Source organism: Lonchura striata, chromosome 2 (genome assembly GCF_050655825.1).
Source record: "Lonchura striata isolate lonStrDom1 chromosome 2, ASM5065582v1, whole genome shotgun sequence".
NCBI classification, from domain to species: Eukaryota; Metazoa; Chordata; class Aves; order Passeriformes; family Estrildidae; genus Lonchura; species Lonchura striata.
Window position 1 is genome coordinate 108,380,828 of NC_140704.1, and position 19,186 is coordinate 108,400,013.

A 19,186-nucleotide genomic window follows, 5' to 3' on the forward strand; every position below is an offset into this window, starting at 1 on the left:
GTCATAAGGAGGGAAAATGCACATAATAAGTTACAAATGCTTTTTTGTAACCATCCCACTGCAAGCTAAACTGCACTATTTTTGTCAAGATTTTCTGTTCAGTTTGAGGGGTTCTTTCTAATGCACACTGCAGGAAAAAATACAGTGGAATGGAAACGCAAAGATCTGCAGCTGGAGAAGCATAATCTCATGCAGCAGAATAAGCTGATGTCTGTCTGGAGAGGTGCTTTTCAGGAAGGATCCTGGTGGACCAATGTGAACGTGTGCCTTTGTCTCAAAGACAGTGGCAACCTGGGCTGCATTTGGAAAAACATTGCCAGCAGGCTGTGGAGGTGATCCTTGCCATCTATGCAGCACTGGTGGGGCTCATCTAGAGTGCTAGATCAAATTCTACAAAAGAGACATGGGGTCACTGAAGTGAGGCCACTGAAGGGATGTGAAGGTGATTTATAGCTTGAAACATCTTTCATATGAGGAAAAGCTGAGAAAGCTGTGACTGTTGAGCCTGGAAAAGAGAGATCATGGGGGTAGTTTATCCATTTGTACCTGATAGAAAGGAGCAAAGAAAACACTGGAACAGGTTACCCAGACAGGCTGTGCAGTCCCAGTCCCTGAAGACAGAAAAAATCTGATTTGACATGGCCCTGGGCAACCAGCTCTGGCTGACTCTGCTTTGAGCCAGGGGCCAAACTAGGAAATACCTGGACCTGTCTGCCAATCTCAACCACTGTGTGATTCTCTGAAGTAATGCAGTGAAGAGTAGAATTAAAATGTAATTTTTGTGAATGTTGTTTGCTTGTACCATCAAAAACTTCACTGAATATCCATTGAGAATTTTTTCTTTAAGAGGAGATGTGGCTATCACCTTGTGTGCTGATTCTATATCTGTCCCAGCTGCTAAAAGCAGCTGAAGTGTGTAATGCTAATTCAAAAAGCTCTGGAAATTCTTGGCTCTGAGACCATTGCCAGAATGGCTCCTTGTTGCCATGTCCAGCAGAACTGTGTGAGACAACAACCTGCCCAGAAAATACAACTGAAGCAGACGTTTTCAGCACCTGAAGAAAGAGCCTATTGAAATGAGCTTCTGTGACAAGAAATAGGACATCTTTCTTCATTTGTTTTACATTGTGCTGCCATATAAATAAATGATTACCCTCAATCCTATTACATCTGGCAACACAGGTGTGACCTGACTGAACCTACTACTCCTTTCGGTAGAGTATCTTCCTAGACAATGAGTGTGTTTACCAATTTCTATCTACATTAATTATATTCTACATTACTATTTAAATGGTCCCCACAATCTTGGCTGGCTACTGTATTCTTCATTGCTCTTCCTCTACTGTAGCCAGCTTTTATTTAAATGGCAGCTCTGGTATTTAAGCTGGGGCAGTTGTCTTTTTGTGTCACAGGAATCAGTGTATCAATGGAAGGGAGGCTCATAATGTTACACATTCAGATGGGCTTCCAGAGCATGTGTGACTCCTCTACCATGGCTACAGGTCATCATTTGTCAGCAAGCCACCAGGGATGAAATCCTAGCCTGCTAGAGGCTGATCAGCAGTGGTGGTTCTCCCAGCTGTTTCCCACTCTGTCTTGGAAAGAAACTGTTGTCTCACGTTGTCAAGTGGTAAATACAGGCAATTAAAACCTGTCATAAAGAGGTCACTGAAGACATTTTGTTATTATATTAATGTTCTTAGTATTCTGTGATGTTAACTAGATGGTTTACTCTGTATGTTACCATTTTTAAAAACGCATCGAGTTATCTGTAATGAGAACCTGCACTCGGCAACATTGGCAGAGCTTCAAAAGCTCCATGTGATGTTACTCTGCCTATAAGAGAAGACTCTCCAAAGTGTTGCTGGGATTTTCTTTTTTTTTTTTAGGAAGACTACTGTTTTACTTAATGAAGCATATTAAATTTTCTAATAAGGCATTTTTTAATGAAAGTCAAAATCAGGAAAAATCTGGATTACTGTATACTGTAAACCAAAACCATGTAATGCCTTGAAACATTAAACCTCTTTGAGAACTCAGGTTTATATGGAATGTATTAAAAGTATTTATTAGCAAGATTTTTTTATTCAGGTATATAACTCTTAGGTCTTCTTTTGAGGTCGCTCTCAATTGTACAAATTGATGTTATCCTGCAGAGAAACAACATCTCTTATTTGAAAGTCTTTCACAGAATCTTCCTGCAAAGGTTATTTTTCTCTACATGAAGATTGTACTATCTCACAAATCAGATGCTTAGTAAACAGTAAAAATTACCCAGTGCCCAGCATTATGCTCTAAAGCTTTAGATAGACTTGTCCAGAAGCTGATGCACGAGTCAAGGCCTTTTGACACCAGCAGTCCCAGATTTGTGGTAAGCACTAGAAAGGAATAATGTGCTTATCCTTATGACATTTCTATTCCACAGGGATAATGTACATGTAATGAAATTAAACTTCAAAAGGTTTTGGTACCTTTGCAGTTCATAGCCAACCAAAATCAAACAATGAAGGACTCTAAGTGGGGATAAGATATTTAATTCAGTATTGTTATATCCAGTGGGTGAATAGTTTTAATTCAACTATTGACTGCCTCCCATGTTTTTAGTTCAACATTGTCTCTCACAGCTCCCTAACCAGAATATGCATGGTACTAATTATATTTAAAATGTCTAGGTGAATTACATTTGCAGTAACATTTGTAAATGTTGCAAAGGAAAGCCAAAACTAAGAAAAACACTAGCAACATAAAAGCAAAAACTTTTTTGAGGTCACCAGGAACATAATTTGGTCCTTAATGATTAATAATTGTGAAAGAACTGTGATTCATATTTGCAAACATATTTCTCCATCCTCATAGATGCTGATGCTGAAATCCCTGGAGCCCCTGGAGCACCACTAGATGTGCAGTGCTTAGATGCCAACAAAGATTATGTCATTGTCTCCTGGAAGCAACCTGCTGTCGATGGAGGAAACCCCATCCTTGGGTATTTCATTGACAGGTCAGTGAGTGTGCAGGACTGGAGAATTCAGTATTGAGTATTGCTGCTCATTCCAACTCAAAAAACTAAAGACACATTTAAAAGCATGAGCTAAAAGAAGTAGTTTATTATTTTCATTCTCGCTGCTGGCCAGAAGAAAATTGATTTTGTTTTGTTTTGTTTTGTTTTGTCATGGAAATAATCACATCTTGCTTAATTTAATTGCATAGAAAGGATTCTGACAGATCTGCACAGCTCAACCCTTGCTGCTTCCTCTGAGGCTTGAGAGGCCTCAGGATTTTGTAGTGTTGGGAAGCTCTTCTGCATCATGCAGCTGTGGCTCCTTCAGTACCAGGGCTTTCTTGCCTCTCTCCTAATAGTTACTATGCACCAGAAAGCAAAATACTATCTCAAAGGGACTTGGATTTATTTCCCAAATGCTGTTGTTATTCCAGCTCTTAGATTCACAAGATTCATGGAAATTACTTTTAAAAATATGAACCCTCCTTGTGTTACACACAGTGTCAGGATCCTAGAAGCCTGTGATTTAAGAAATTAAGTCAGTATTTTGAGACTTGCAGTGATTTTCAGTGCTGGTAATATTTGTTTGAATTCCATTAATAATAACTTCACCATATGAGGTTCCTCGGGCTTATTCAAATGCATGTAAAAAGCACTCAAAGATATATATATATATATATATATATGCCATTATGTTATGCCTTTGAATATGCATAAAGTATATCTCTGTAAAAAGAGGTTATTGCTTTGTGAAATAAATCTAACACTCAAATACAACTTTACTGTTTTGATAACTTTTGAGTACCAGTCACTGCTGTAACTATGCTCTGCTAGATCTAAGCTATGGCTCTTTAACATTCATTGAAAAATCCTAAACAAAAGTCAGGACTAGACTCTGAACGATATCTCATTTTAAAACTAGGCTATTGAGGGATGCTAGCACTGAAAGTAAATGCAAGAGAAATGGCATTTTGCTGTTTCAGTTGTGTTCACCTTGTTTATTCTGCATTTGCTCCCAAATTCAAAGCTGTGTTACTGCTGTCCAGTGTTGGATCCCACTAAAGGTATTTAAGGAGCCAAATATTCAGGCAGGGTAGCCCCTAACTGCCTTGTGGAGTTGAGGGCATGACTTGAGCCAGCAGGACTGATCTGTGCTAATGGTAGAAGCAAAGCTTGGGCACCCCTCACTCCAAGCAGACACAAGAGCTACAAAACCACCCTGAGTGGGATGGTAACAATTGTCAGGAGAGATTCTTGCATGTACCAAGAAATCTGGGTAGCAACTGTAACCTTTTCCTTGGTAGCTACCTCACCAGATATCTCTTCCAAGCTGAAAGGTCACGCTTCTGTTGACCATGTTGCTGGATACAGGGAAGCCATCACCACAGGCTTCTCCTGCCTCCCTGAGTTGAAGTGGGTATTTGTCCTATTTTCGTTCTGCCATAACCCACTTTAACACCCGTCACAGCTATCTTAGTGCTGGGCTGCTCCCAGAACTCACAGTGGGGGATTCTGCACCCCATGAAGCCCAGCACCTTGTGGGATGGACAGTGCAGCATTGTGCACTGAAGCAGTGTCCTTCTGGCAACTGCAAGGGCTGCATATTTCCTGTCCCTTCAAGTAAGCTAAAGCTGACGCTCCCTAAGCATGCTTGGGGGGTTTAAACAGTGAAGCGAGTCTGCTCTTATCGCTTTTTCAGTTCAGGAAAGAAGGGTGCAGCTGTGAGGGATTTAGTGCATGCCCAGCTGGTACTTCAGCCTGACGCCTTGGTGCAGCTGCTTTGATGTCACCACTACACAATTCTGCTGAGGAAACTGGCGCAGGCCAGCCAATGATCACGAACAGATGGCGAAGCTGCCAAGGCGTGGGGGTGCCCTGAGTCCATGTTTTCCCCTTCCCAGCACTGCTCTTGCTGTTTGTGTTTTTCAGGTGTGAGGTTGGCACCTCCCACTGGACCCAGTGCAATGAGAATCCTGTGAAGTTTGCTCGTTTTCCTGTCACTGGTCTGATTGAAGGCCGTTCCTATATTTTCCGAGTCCGAGCTGTGAACAAAGCTGGTGTCAGCCTGCCATCCCGGGTGTCAGAGCCTGTGGCTGCTCTGGATCCTGCAGACAGAGCCAGGCTTAGAAGTAAGATGTGCTTTTTACAGGTTGCATGAGAGGTTTAAGAGGTCTCAACTCATTAAAAAAAAAAAAAAAATAGGACTATCAACTCACAAGCCTTCAAAATCCCACCAGAGGGAGCAATGTAAAGCCAAAATATTCTTTGGTGACAGCTTTGCCAAGAAGAAATAATCTCGGTGCTCTTTGCACTGTGTTCTATCTGCTGAAATAGCTTTGGCTGACTGCGGTGCTATGCTTCAAACTTGCAGAAAGGGGCAGAAAGGGCACAGGAGAGTTTAATTGCCTAGAGAGATTTGCTTTTGTTCAGCCAATAAAATAGCTAAACAGATCCTGTGAATAGTCTCTCTCTGAGCCACAGACAAGGGTGGCTGATTCTGTTCTCGTGTGACAATCCAAGTCTTGCAATAACCAGAACGACACCAGGACAGCCCAACAGATCCCAGGATCTCTGCTTTAAGGTTAGCATTTTACAAGTCAAGGATATTTCTCCTGTGGCCTCACAATGTCTCAGACATTTTGCTTCCAAAACCACCGCTCTATGCATATGGCATAATCACATGCCTAAAATAAATTTATACTTCTATTAAAAAATCTATTTCTACATGTTTCTGGGATTTTGCAATTTAAAATGGTGAAGGGATACAAAGCTACAGTGCTCCCACGGTCCCAGCTTGTATGAGCTACTGTGTACAGTGCTGCAGCCAGATAATCTAGGTTTCCATTCAAGATAAAACAAAAGGCTAGAGGAAGGAGATTTGGCACTGCCAAATTGCACTCAGTCAGACATGTGAAACCCTGCCTGGGGAGGGCAGAGGGCTCTTCTTCTCAATGAGCAGCATGGAAGCTGTCACAGAAGGTGAAGTCTGGGTTTGGTGCTCTATTCCTGTTATATCTCTTGCTCTCATCCCTCATCATTTTTCTCCCCACTTGCTTCCTCTCTTCTTTCATCTCCAAATCAAATCAGCCAATGTAAGGTGAACAACATGGAGGCGGAGATCAATGTTTGCAAAAATTATCTCTGAAAGTGCACTGACCTGAAAGCTGCATAACTGCAATAGTGTGATAACATATTGGTTACTCAGGGAGACACCCAAGTTTATCAAGTAGACATGCTGAGTCAGGCTGAGCTGTTGCTGTTTGTGACTGTGACCCATGATTTACAAGCTGGTAATATGAGAGAAAGCACTTAAAAAGAGACAAGATGCAGCCTGCAGGAATTTGGATGCTCCTTTAATAAGTGAACTGTTAAACCAAAGGGATAGAGGATGGAAATAAAGCTGAAATTAGTTCTCTGAAAATGATGAGCTGAGTGAACTAAATACCTTGTCACCTAGGAGACTTCAGTGACATTTTAGGAAGGAATAGATGTTTCAGTGGATTAAGTTTTCTAGCTGTTAAATGCTGAGCTGCTCTCAATAGCCTGGGTAACTAGCTTGCTACATGGGCAACAGCCACAGCATTAACCAAAAATTGAGCTCATTGGGATCTTGCAATTGTTCTGAACCACAAAAGAGTCAGTTTTCCGATTGTTCTCATTGTTTTATCTCTGACATTTGTTTCAGGTCACCCTTCTGCTCCTTGGACTGGACAGATTATTGTGACTGAGGAAGAACCTGCAGGTAAACACAGCCCTTTTGCCTACAAATGTCTAATGTGAAGCTGGTTGAGTAATTAGGAAAGCTCTGAGTGAAGTGGACTTTGGCACACACCCAAAATTTGTTGTTCTGAGAGTCACTTGACCTTGAATAATTCAATAACTTGTTTTTTGAGGTGAAGTTTCATTATTCAGGACCTAATGAAATCATGCTTAGAATTAAAAGAAGGAAATTTAAACCAAATATTTAGAAAACTTTTAACTCTACATTAAAAAAAAATGAAGTGCTGAGGTATAATGATACTCCTATTGTTTAATTATGATGCTAATTCTGATACAAAAATGGAAGAATTAAATCCAAGTTCCCTTTCCTATTCTTCCCTGTCCTTCAGAGGGTGTTGTTCCTGGTCCACCCACAGACCTCCAAGTTATTGAGGCCACCAAGAACTATGTTGTGCTTAGCTGGAAACCTCCAGGACAGCGGGGCCATGAGGGTATCATGTACTTTGTGGAAAAGGTAAAATTGGACAAAATCAGAATCTTGCTGTGGCAATAGTTTACATTTGTTTTGTTCATCTCTTCTGGACCTCTGGCTAACTCTCATTTCTGTCTGAGACTTGCAAATTAGGGCAAGGATTAGAAGTCCATCAAAATAACTGTCAAACTGTAAATTAAGATAAACTAGGAATAAAAGAAAGATGGGAAATAGGAAAGTAAATGAAGAATGTGTCACACCCACTAATATTGTTCTTGAATTGTGTCATTGACCTACCTGGAGTAGAGAGAACAAAACTCCTTCTATAATGTGAAAGCACAGAGCAAAGTCAAGTGATTATGTGTATATATATATAAATATACACACACATATAAAATGCATGTTTATTTTTATGTATATGTATCTCATTAATATATATTATAGACATATATGATATTATATATTTAATTATACATATAAAATTTGCATACATGAAGCGTGTCTGGAAGGACAGATTGCTAACATTTTGGATGGAAGCATTTTGCAAGTTTCTTGTCATCAGCACTTTCTATTCCAGCTGCCTTTTCATGTTCATCCTCTGCATTAGCTTTCCATTTGCTCTACCAACTCAACAAAGACCACAAAATTTCTGTTCTGATCTCCTTGAGCAGAATCAGATTGAATTTCAGTTTTAATTTTTAATTAATTTTTCAGAATCAGTTTTAATTTCACCTGCTTTCCTGAGGTGTTTTTGCATGGCTGCTATCTTAGAAAATTCTTCACACCATCACCCTTTCTACTAGCATCTCTTGGCTCATAAACTTTTTTTATCCATGTTTTTTCCTATCAGTCTAGAGGTGTCATCAAGGGAGACATAAATATCTTCCCATTATGTGTTTTCCATCTCTCATACAAAGTCTTGTCTAAATAAATTAGTTTCTCTTAGCAACAGCCTTAGAGAGGGTGAATATATGAATTTTGAGTTTCACATAAGAAAGTTTTTTAATAATTGATTGCATGCTGAGTATTCAGCACTAATGTCACATAGTCAGATAAGAATTTTAATCCCTCAGAAACCAGAAACATTTACTTGAAATTATACTTAATGTAAATCAAAGCAAAAAATCAATCACTAGTGTTAGTGGTATAAGTGATCATGGTATGTAGAATTTCTAGGCAAGGAAGTAAAAACAATTCAAAACTTAATTTCTTTTTTTTTTTTTAATGGAAAATGAGGGTCAAATCATTATTAATTCTGAAATCCACCCCAAAAACACCAAGAGTGCCACAAGTGCATCTAGAACAAAGTGGTAATGTTAGGGTTTTGCTCCTAGAATAATGTTGAATATCTGCAAAACTCATTTTGAAAGTGGTCCAGACTGGGTGCAGCAAATAACATCACTTCCTTGCAGTGGAGAGGGTTTAGCTCTGGTATATTAAAACCAGTAAACTTTCATGTATGTTTTCTGGAGTAAGTGAACATCTGGCAGATTCATAAGCTTTGAAATATGCTCACTCTGTGGAAAGCCCCAAAGAAAAGATGTGTCTCCCTATTCTCCACAGCAGACATGAATTCAGTGGTCCAGGGAGAAAGCCTTGCTGTGTGAGATGCTCAGCCTTCAGATACTTCTGTTCTAAACATGATTTCTGGGTTTGACTGCAGTGTGTTGCTGGCACAGAGGACTGGCAAAGGGTGAACACCGAGATCCCTGTGAAGTCCCCTCGCTTTGCAGTTTTTGATTTGTCTGAAGGCAAATCCTACTGCTTCCGAGTTCGCTGCTGCAATTCAGCTGGAATTGGTGAACCCTCAGAAGCAACTGAAGCCACCATAGTGGATGACAAACTCGGTAAGTGTGTGATTGTGTATATTAAATTATGCACAGGGTAACTTTCCAGTTTGTGATGTAATTGTTTTGTCTGCAGGCAGGTAGCTGCCCAGAAAATAATTCAAGTGTATGAAAAGCAGTCAGTGATTTATTCCCTTTAGCTAAAATAATTTTTGTTTGGGTTGCTCAACCTTTAATGTAGTCAAATGACAGATGCAAAGCAAGGAAATTAAGCTGCATATAATGATGCCAAGAACTGCAAAGACTGCAAATAGCAAAAGAAAATGAAAACTCAAAGAAGTACAAAAATGCTTTGTTTTACTTAGAGTCTTTATTGAAAATAAGCCCAGACATCAGCAGAGTCTAACCTTCCTTGTTTGCCAAATTAAACTCAAGTGAAAAATTTAATACTTGCACGAAAGCAGAGACAATTTTCACTGGAAGAGGAGCCAAGATGTTCAATACAGAAAGCCATCAGTAGCTACACCTACATCACCAATTTTTTCCCAAACAGCAATGCAGATTTCAATCCAATCCCCAAATGATCTCTGTTCACTTCATATTGACTTCTCAGAGCATTTGGATGCCCATGGAATACATTTTTTAGAACAGTAAAACATCTCATATCCTGTCCTGATAGATTATTTAATTTAAATCAGAGCAGTTTTTTAAAGGTTAAATCTGTACTAGTCATGCTAGTATAATCAAGAATAGAATTTCATGTTTATTTTATTTGTAAGTTTTAACCAGCAGGCCACTCATTTATTTTTGCTTCTCACCCACAGATATTCCCAAAGCTCCTGGCCGTATTATGCCAACTAGGAATACAGATACTTCAGTTGTTGTCACTTGGACAGAGCCTCCAGATGCCAAGGAGCTGGTTGGGTACTACATTGAGTCAAGTGTGGAAGGATCTGGTCGTTGGGAACCATGTAACAACAATCCAGTGAAAGGCACAAGGTAATTAATATTAAAACTTGGAAATTATGGTCACCAGTGTCTGTCTGATTTACTGGATAAATTTGCTTTCCAGCCTTTAGTAGTAGCAGAGCTAATCTCTCAGTGGTAGCCAGCAGTCTGGAATTCCTCTTGCATATGAGGCTCTTAAGTTGTAAAAAAGCATTTCAAACAGTGAGTTTTGTCCAAAGAGAAATTATAATTAACCTTATATTAGAAACAATTAGTCAAAGGGAAAGAAATATGGACATTGCTAATGAAGAAAAGAAAAGCAGATTACTATGTCTAGCTATTGTACAGCTTATCAGCATGATGAAAAGCAGGACATTGAGGAATGACTGAAGTTACAAATGTGGAAAAGTAAGCTGCATAAGTTTGGAAGCAAAGTGCTTTGTTTTGGAAGACTGCTCTAAACATTTCTGGACTGTGTAGCTGGACTGTCAGGAGGACATGTGGACTATATCTCACTAAAAATATTTCTTTCTGACTGCTCTTTCACTTGTAATCATCAATAAATTAATTAACATTCTTAAATATTGGGTACAAACCCACATTTCTTACCAATATAAAGATTGGTCTCCACTCAGAAAAAAATAATCAAAATTTAAAACTTCCTAAGATAAATCAGATTTTGTTTTGTTTGAATAAGTATGCAATCTTCATAGTCCGAAAGAGTAAGTGCAGAACCTTTTCCTCAAGTGGATTGATGTCAATACAGAAGTAATCTCTGCTTGATTCTGCTAATTTGTACATGCTATCCATGACAACCCTTATTACAATAAGTAAGACTCTGCTAAATACTCCTGGACCAGCTCTGCTGTTTAGAAGGGCATTGTGAATGCTTAGTATATCAGAAGTACCTAAAATCTCATTTGGTTGAACACAGACACAACAATTTCCTTTATGTAATCTTTAGTACATTTATATTGCATTTATATTTATGTGTGCCATTATTACATCCTTTCATATCTATTTTTATGAGTGATGTTGCAGTTATATTGAAAGTGGGTGATGTTTCATGTTCTCTGCTTGTTTTAAAATATGATATGTGACCTTTAATCATCATAGAATTAAAAATATTGTTCTGAGTTACTATATATTGTGATACAAGTGCACTGCATAGGTTTCTATCACTGCATTTTTAGTCAGTGTGATATAATATATGATGTAGTCAGGCATATGCTGTCTGTTAACTTTGGATTTTCTGGTTGAGTCAATCTTAAAGCATTAGCTGCAGTTCGTAGTTTGCCTTATGCAGTATACTTTGATATTTTGAAATTCTGCACACATCCTGGTGAAAGCAAATGATTTGGAAAAGTCTGACAGAATGGGTAGGGAAAATTCCACTTTGAAAATTTTGATTCAGGTTTTCTTTTCTCGCACCAAAATTAAACTTTGATTTTGTTTTCCACATTGTAGTTGCTTCATATGCAATTGTGTGACATCAGCATTGGTAGTGCAATTATTACTACATTATGAAGCAGAAAAAAAATCAAAGTAACGTGGAATAAAATACACTTAAGATACCTATTGAAAAATAAATGGGGTTTAAACAAAAAAATTAAATTTCCATAACACAATCTATTCCTAAATAAACGATTCCTGTCTTTGGAAATTTTATGTTTTCAGGGTAGATGCCAGAGAAAATTTATGAGTGTTTTTTTAATATGGCAATTAAATTATCAAGTAAACATCTTCAACTAAAAGAATTTGTCTGACGTGGATTATTGTCATGTATTGAAGCAAGAAAGTGAAGTACAAAAATAATTTATCTCCTGTACAATACCCAGTCATTTTTTTGAACTCTGAAATTTTTCATTTATGATTGGAAGGGATTTATGGGAACCTGTGCTACATGTGTCTTTTACTTGTGTCAGGAAAATATCCCACAAGAAGCAAAATAGACCTTACCTGTGCAGATTGTCACATTTTTCTATTAGGAAGTGTGTATTTTATACACAGGCAGAAGTAAGGAAGACCCTCTGGTAACACAGAAACGTGTGTGACTCTTAAGAAGGAAAGAGTGTTGAAATAGTGTGTCTTAAAAGAGATGAGTTTTGACTTTCCTGTGTGAATGAGATGCCCTGATTCTGCATTCTCTGACCTTCATATAAGCAGCTGGGGTCATGGTTTGTCCTTGGTTTTTAGAAACCAGGATAAATATCATGGAAGAAATGCTTTCTTTTCCCCCTTAAAACTTTCATTTCCTTTATAATACTTCCTAAGTATTTCTTGACTGGTTTGTTTTAGATTTGTTTGCCATGGGCTCAGCACTGGTGAGAACTACATTTTCAGAGTCAGAGCTGTTAATGCAGCAGGACTCAGTGAATTTTCACAGGAATCAGAGCCTATAGAGGTGAAAGCAGCCATTGGTAAGCTATTTTCCATTGCCCCTTTCAATGGTAATTAATTAAGTAAATATGTTCTCAGTAATTATTAGTGACTAATTAATTGCTTTGATTCACAATGTTGTCCATAAATAATAATTTATCCATAGATCCTATAGTCTCACAGACATAGTTTCACACTCACTGCCCTCTTGTAGACTGTTCACCTTCACCATCCAGTTTTTCTTCAGGCGTTTCTTTTGAACCACTGTATGAGAGCACTGCCAATTCACTTAATAGGTATCCTGGAAAATGGGAATGTCATTCTGATTCTGTAATCTGGTATATCACCTTGAATGCACATCATCCTATATATAGTCAGTTCCTAAGAAATTTGTTTCTGTGACTAAACCTAATAGTGCATTATGTTGTCTGTAAACCTTCTATAACCCTGTGTGTTCTCCCTGTGCTGATGGATTGTTTCTGTTTGCCACTGCCTGAACTAATCCATAAAGATTAATGAGATCATTGGACTAGAATGAATTGTATGTCTGCAACACCCTCACTCCCGTTTGTATTGAAGCTGCATACCTCTCAACCTTCAAGCAGAGACATGTGGCCTAGGGCAATTTTGTGAGATCATCTTCATAGAAACACAAATGTGACCTGGAAGATCTAAGACTAAAATAACTGTAGCAAAGTAATACTATTAACTTTACATTTTTTTCTGTTCTGAATACTAGCCATTATTTTAAAAGGCATTATTTGTGAGCAGGCTGAGAGGAATTCTATGCATTTCAAATTTTCTTGAATTCAAGCTTAACATTTTGTGCGTAAACACAGTGACTTGTCATACTTAGCTGTATTGTTCACTGCATGCATTTCTTAACTCTGTTGCCTAAATTAAGAAAATAGAATGTGTTCTAAATCCAAATGTCTTTGCTGTTTTCTGGCAATTATAGGGGGAGGATTGCTTCATGGTGTGTGTCCTGAACTGAGTGGTAAAGCTGCTGGACTAACAGACCGCACTACCAGCTGGGAAGGCATGCATGAGGCCTCCCAGCCTATCTTTGACACAGATGCTTTGCTAAAATGCAATGCTAAATTTAATAGAAAGACACTGCCCAGTAGCTGTGGCAAACTGGGGAGAACAGGAGACAGGAACATCAGAGAAATGGTTAAGGATGCTGTCACATCTGCACCACAAAATGTTGCTGCTAAGCAGGCAAGTAAGTCTCGACCTGGGGATCTTTTGACAGTGGAAAAAGTTACAAAGAAGAAAGAAACAGGTGAGAATTAATGAATAAATAGATTTTGCTGCTTTGGTAGGTCCACTTCAGACTGCTGTAACTTTTGTTCAACTGTGCTACACATGGACATGCTCTACAGTGATGTATCTTCTATCAAACCAATAATTATGTGGTCAGCTCTCCATTAAGATCATTATGCATGTAATGGGATTGGAGATAATTTTACAAACTCAGTGGTTAATGAAAGTGAAACACATCAATATGGTTAGTAATTTAAAGGCTTGTTTGACTGAATATTAACGTATCCAAGGTGATATATTATTTCTAAATCACTTCAGTAATTTGTTAGGAATCTGGTTACCTAGTTCTCTGGTTTATATATGTGGGAAGGAAACAAAATCTGATTATGATGGTAAGCATGAAAATCTGTGTTCTGTTAGAAAATATGAAGATCCTTTGTGGATTTTAGCTTAAGCTACATCTTGCCTGATGATACACTGTGTTAATGAATAGTGTTCTATCTCTGACTAATAGTGCAATGTAAGGAGGAAAACCTATAAAGTTACAGGCACATGCACAAAATCATGTTCTAAGTTTCAATACCTAAACACTCATTTTGTCCAAGATATGTGGGGCTTGAATTCCATTTGAGTCCTGATACCTGGCCAAGGAACTAAACCCCTTCCTAGGCCTCTGAAGTGAGACACAAAATGTTGAACAGAAAACAAATTAAGGGCACCTAGGCCTAGCTGACACCAATATAAAACATTACACACAAAAGGAAACATATATGATGTGGAATTTCCATCCACAGTATGACTTTAGGGGCACAAGTATTGCTTTTCACTGTTATGTTACATATTGGATGTAGGCAAGCATTTTCCTACTAGATACAGAAGAAAAATAAGAAAGTGGGTTTGGATGAAGTGAATTATTTCTGTATTGTTAAAAAAATTGAAGAAGGAGGATTATGTCACATATTTTTTTAACGCAAGTTCCAGTAACAGACATATTCCATTTCTGGTCATACTGCAGTGCCTATGATCACTCTGCCTTCCATTAAGGTAAGACCACATGACGGGTGCAATGATACAATTTGCACAGTAAATAAATCTAAAAGAAAAAAAGAAACAAGTAAAGGAAATTCTTGAGAGGAAAGAATGTGAGACTATTTTTATTTTAAAAAGTAAACCACAATGAATGTGAAAAGGGGTTTGCTTTCTGCAAAAGAAAACAAATCATTGCATCTCAAATGTTTTTGCTTGTCCTGCAATGCTAGTTTTAGTTCCTCATTTTTCACAGACTAAAGTGAGTCTTGATCACTTGCATCAGAGCTGCAATTGCAACACATTCTTTTGCTATGTATCAGCCTGATTTTCAAAAACAGGGCATCCTGAAAACTAATTCCTATGCAGTTTGGACTTTGCATTTGGTTTGTGGAAGCTTTCATCCTTCATTTCTTATTCCAGCTCCAGAAACTTCCCTTGAGCACATAAATATTGTCCTAATTAGGAAATGCAGGGTAGGAGCCGCCTGAATACGGTAAGTGAAAGCAAGCCTGAAATTCTGCCTCCTACTCACATGTCATTGACATTGAAACAGCTGCCCCATCTCCACCTTATGACATCGTGGTACTCGAGAGTGTCCGTGACTCGATGGTGCTGGGATGGAAACAACCTGAAGCCATTGGTGGAACTGAAATCACCGGCTACTATGTGAACTATAGGGAAGTGGTTGATGGAGTTCCTGGGAAATGGAAGGAGGCCAACATTAAAGCTGTTACTGAGAGGGCATACAGGGTAAGAGGTTAACTCCAGAGGGTTTGAATTCCATGATAGTAAATTTATTTAGCCCTATTAAACTTCTCTGCAAAATTGCTTGTACACTTACTTGTTAGTCTGGCACCAATTGTCATCTTCAAACATCAAATTCATTGACATAGTCTGATATTTTGTGAGTCAGGCCCTCATAATAAATGGAATTCCTACTGGTTTTGGGGACATATCCCAGTGCTTGTTGGTGCTAAAACCAGCTCTGTGCCAGCTGGTTTTTGTGATCAGTTCTTGACCCAATTTAGAGACAACCTTGTTGAGCTGCTTTAGAAATGAAAAGCAGTGCCAGGACTGAGTTTCACCCCACACTGAGGACAACACTTGCCTTAAGTGAACTTGCTCCATACCACAAGACAGATTAAGACGATTGTTGAGCAGTACCTTGTTTCCTCCCTGGCTACCAAATGGCTATCAATAAGGAAAAGGAGCTTGCAATTTGAGTGTGCTAAGATCACTCATGTGTGCTCCATCACTGATCAGAGGAAAAGCCAAGATAATTATCATGTTAAGATGTCAATAATGCTTCCATCTTCAGGCAAATTTAAAAGCATGCTCATGTTTCTAACAATTCCCATTGTGACTTTCTTCTGAAGTCCTAATCCAAAGTTTATAAGTACCATCTTATTGATCCTGCAGATCCAAAACCTGAAGGAAAACATGGTGTACCAGTTCCAGGTGGCTGCTGCTAACTTGGCGGGGGTTGGGGCACCCTCCAAACCCAGCAAGCCCTTCAAATGTGAAGAGTGGACCATTGCTGTTCCTGGTAGGATCCTGAGTGGGACACAGCCCAAGGGTGCTCTGGGACTGATTATCTAATGCAGGCATTTTGCAGGGGAATCACTGGGACACTGAAGTTCATGGCCAGTCTTGAATTGTCAGCACTTTGATTTCGTACCATTAGAGTAGTGCCTTACATAATCCCTATTGAATTAGTAGCATTTTACAAGCAGATTCTTTAGTTTTCTTTATCTTTCCATCTTTGTTCCTCTACTGTGTCTGGCACTTTGCTTTCTAGTTTAAGTCCTAGACATAAATACCTGTCTAAGATACAAGGCAGAGAAGAATGGGGTCTTGTAACCCTTGTCTAAATATATCACTACAATGCCAGATCCATGACCTTTTACCATTCATTGAAATTAATGAACACAACCTCCACTGACTCCAGTGGACTTTAGACCAGTTCTTGAAGCAGCACATTAGCTTAATAATTAATTTATTTCCCGGAGTTTGGGATTATCTGTCCATTTTGTAAGCTCATGAATATTTGATCAAGATACCAATCTCAACCAATTAGATTGTGTTTTGGGTTAGTCTTTTTAATTGGCATGGGTTGTATTTTGTACATTGGGTCTAGGTATGATACAGAGGAGCTAAATGTTATATAAATTCTGTGTACAATTCTCGGTTCTGTCTGGTTTTGGTTCTGGAGTCATATGCATTGGTCCCTTCAGGATTTATTTTGACACCACAACCCCAACTTTTACATTTCAGGGCCACCCCATGATGTCAAATGCACAGAAGTTAGGAAGGACTCTCTGGTTTTACTGTGGAAGGAGCCAGTTTATTCTGGTCGTAGTCCCATAGTTGGTTATTATGTTGATATGAAGGAAACTGAAGCAAAGGAGGAACGCTGGAGAAGTGTCAATGAGAAGCCCCTTCAAAAGAAATACTTGAAGGTAAATAGCTGAAGATTCAAATAATGGCATAGCAGCATAACCTTCGGGAATTCAGTTTTGACAGCATCATCCTGAGCTGATCATGGCTCCACTTAAAGGAATACTCAGTAGGCCATATGATACATAATTTTGTGAAATGACTTTGAAATAAGTAGTCAGCAGTATCTCAGTTCTAGAGATAAGTCTGAAGTAGGTTTGCTATTTTTATACTTTTCAGAATATTTGAAAGAGAAGTAATTTTAAAGTGTGATCCTTTAATATATGTTTTATAGGAGTATCCCCAGGTGATATAATTTCAGTATAATACCTCAAGTCACTGCAATTAAATCTGTACTATTAAATCCCCTCTTGTTTCTAAATAGGTGTGGCTGGCACTTATTACCCTGATAATTTAATTTTTTAAAGCCAGCATTTATCTGCAGTAAAAGACTATGATGTTTCAGAGGTCAATGTACATGAATTAAAAACATCCTGTTCTAAAACCAGTGCTCTTTTTGCTAAGAAATCAATGACAGCAATGACACTGCCTGAACATTAACCATGCACGCAAGGAAGGAGCAAGTCACACAGATTAGTCATGTCACTCTGGAGTGGAACATAAAAAAAATAAGATAACTGGAAAAGAAACAAAACAAGAAAGGAAATAGAATTGTCAAATACCCAGACTGATCTTAATAAGCATGAAATTAAAATCAATGTTTTGCAACACACCACTGTATATATTTGGTTCCTCCAGATTGGTGGCCTGACACAAGGTGTGAGCTACGTGTTCCGTGTGCGGGCAACAAATCAGGCTGGCGTTGGGAAGCCATCAGATGTCACAGATGCTGTCATAGCTGAAACACGACCAGGTTTGTTAGCAAGATTTCCTCTTTGTCATCATATTTACACAGGTTCCTGTTTGTGCAATGTGTTTACCTGTAGGCTACATGCCAAGACTCTGATCCTTCTCAAGTCAACCTTTTTTATGAAGCAAGATATGAGTTGTGGGCCATATATTAAGTTCATTGTCTGGTACATTTTAAGGTCAGAACAGATTTTCTTATCGTAACTACAGGTTCAGGAATATAAAGATACAATAAAGTTGTAAGATTTGCATGTCTCTACAGGTAGGTGCAAAAGTAGAGGACCAAGTAAGATCAGCTCAACAAAACAATATTACGGACGGAAATTTTGCCTTTCCTGTATTAAACCAATTGTTTATGCTTTATCATTCTCCTTTTCTTATATAATGTGCCTCAGGAAAGGATAAAAGAAAATACTTTTTTTTTCTCTTGGTCTTTAAAATAAAGGTTTTAAAAGCACAGTGTAGTGACTTTGTAGACCACTTTCAGTAGTGAAATTCTTTGTTGGAATCATCCTTGAAGGCTGGCTCCAGTGTGTCTATAAGATGACCAAGAAACACAGCAACCTGTGCAAAGGCATAATCTCCATACCTGGAACTTCAGGAAACCCTGGGGTTTATTTAGCTGTACAAGTAACAGAGATGACTGATCAGAGACAACACTTTTTTGTCACCAAGTCCCCGCCAGAAAACCCAAGTATGGACTTGTGGCTTCCTTGTCTATAGACTATTTTAGAAGTGCAGGGTCCTACAAGGTGCAAAAACGAAGTCCCAGGTATTTAAAACACATCTAGTATAAGGTTAGTATGATGTAAGAAGGTACAGGGCTACATCTCAACCAATATCCATCATACACCCTCTTCTCTGACAATTCCCTTCCTACACCTGCAGACTTCATCTCCCTGGAATCCTTTCCCAGTTTCTGACACCTAGGCTAATTTTTACATACTGCTGCTCAGCTCTCATAGATGCCCAATCCTTATGACCAGGGCAGCAAAAATTCTAACAAGTATTCAGTTAGACCTCATTGAGGCTGTAAGTCAAGAAAGCCTGAAAAAGGAGGTCTGAAGCTGGGTGTGTAAAGAGTAGGGAGGCTGGGGTGACTGCTATTGAGCTGGGATGGGAAAAAGAGTCTGGAAGGAGTAGATGGTCAGTTGAATGCATGTAGGATTGGGATACAAGGACAAAAAGAAGGTAAGTAATTTTATGAATAAGAAGGGTTTGAAAAAGGATCTTTGAAACATATAGGAAACATAATTTGGTGGTGCTGAAACACCAGATCTA

General features: G+C 38.6%; 1 protein-coding gene across 2 annotated transcripts in view; it reads left to right on the forward strand.

Annotated features, from left to right (window-relative positions):
• The window catches only part of MYOM1 (myomesin 1), a 73,646-nt gene that overhangs the window by 26,042 nt on the left and 28,418 nt on the right, over positions 1-19,186 (forward strand). The window contains exons 11-22 of one of the 2 annotated variants that reach the window (XM_077784125.2): positions 2,857-2,998; positions 4,928-5,127; positions 6,684-6,740; positions 7,108-7,232; positions 8,854-9,037; positions 9,802-9,976; positions 12,224-12,345; positions 13,263-13,589; positions 15,153-15,349; positions 16,019-16,145; positions 16,874-17,058; positions 17,795-17,909. In XM_077784125.2, coding sequence (XP_077640251.1) covers positions 2,857-2,998; positions 4,928-5,127; positions 6,684-6,740; positions 7,108-7,232; positions 8,854-9,037; positions 9,802-9,976; positions 12,224-12,345; positions 13,263-13,589; positions 15,153-15,349; positions 16,019-16,145; positions 16,874-17,058; positions 17,795-17,909 — 1,956 coding nt within the window. The remainder of the gene's footprint in view (positions 1-2,856; positions 2,999-4,927; positions 5,128-6,683; positions 6,741-7,107; positions 7,233-8,853; positions 9,038-9,801; positions 9,977-12,223; positions 12,346-13,262; positions 13,590-15,152; positions 15,350-16,018; positions 16,146-16,873; positions 17,059-17,794; positions 17,910-19,186) is intronic. The other variant, XM_021551514.4, reaches the window with a different exon arrangement.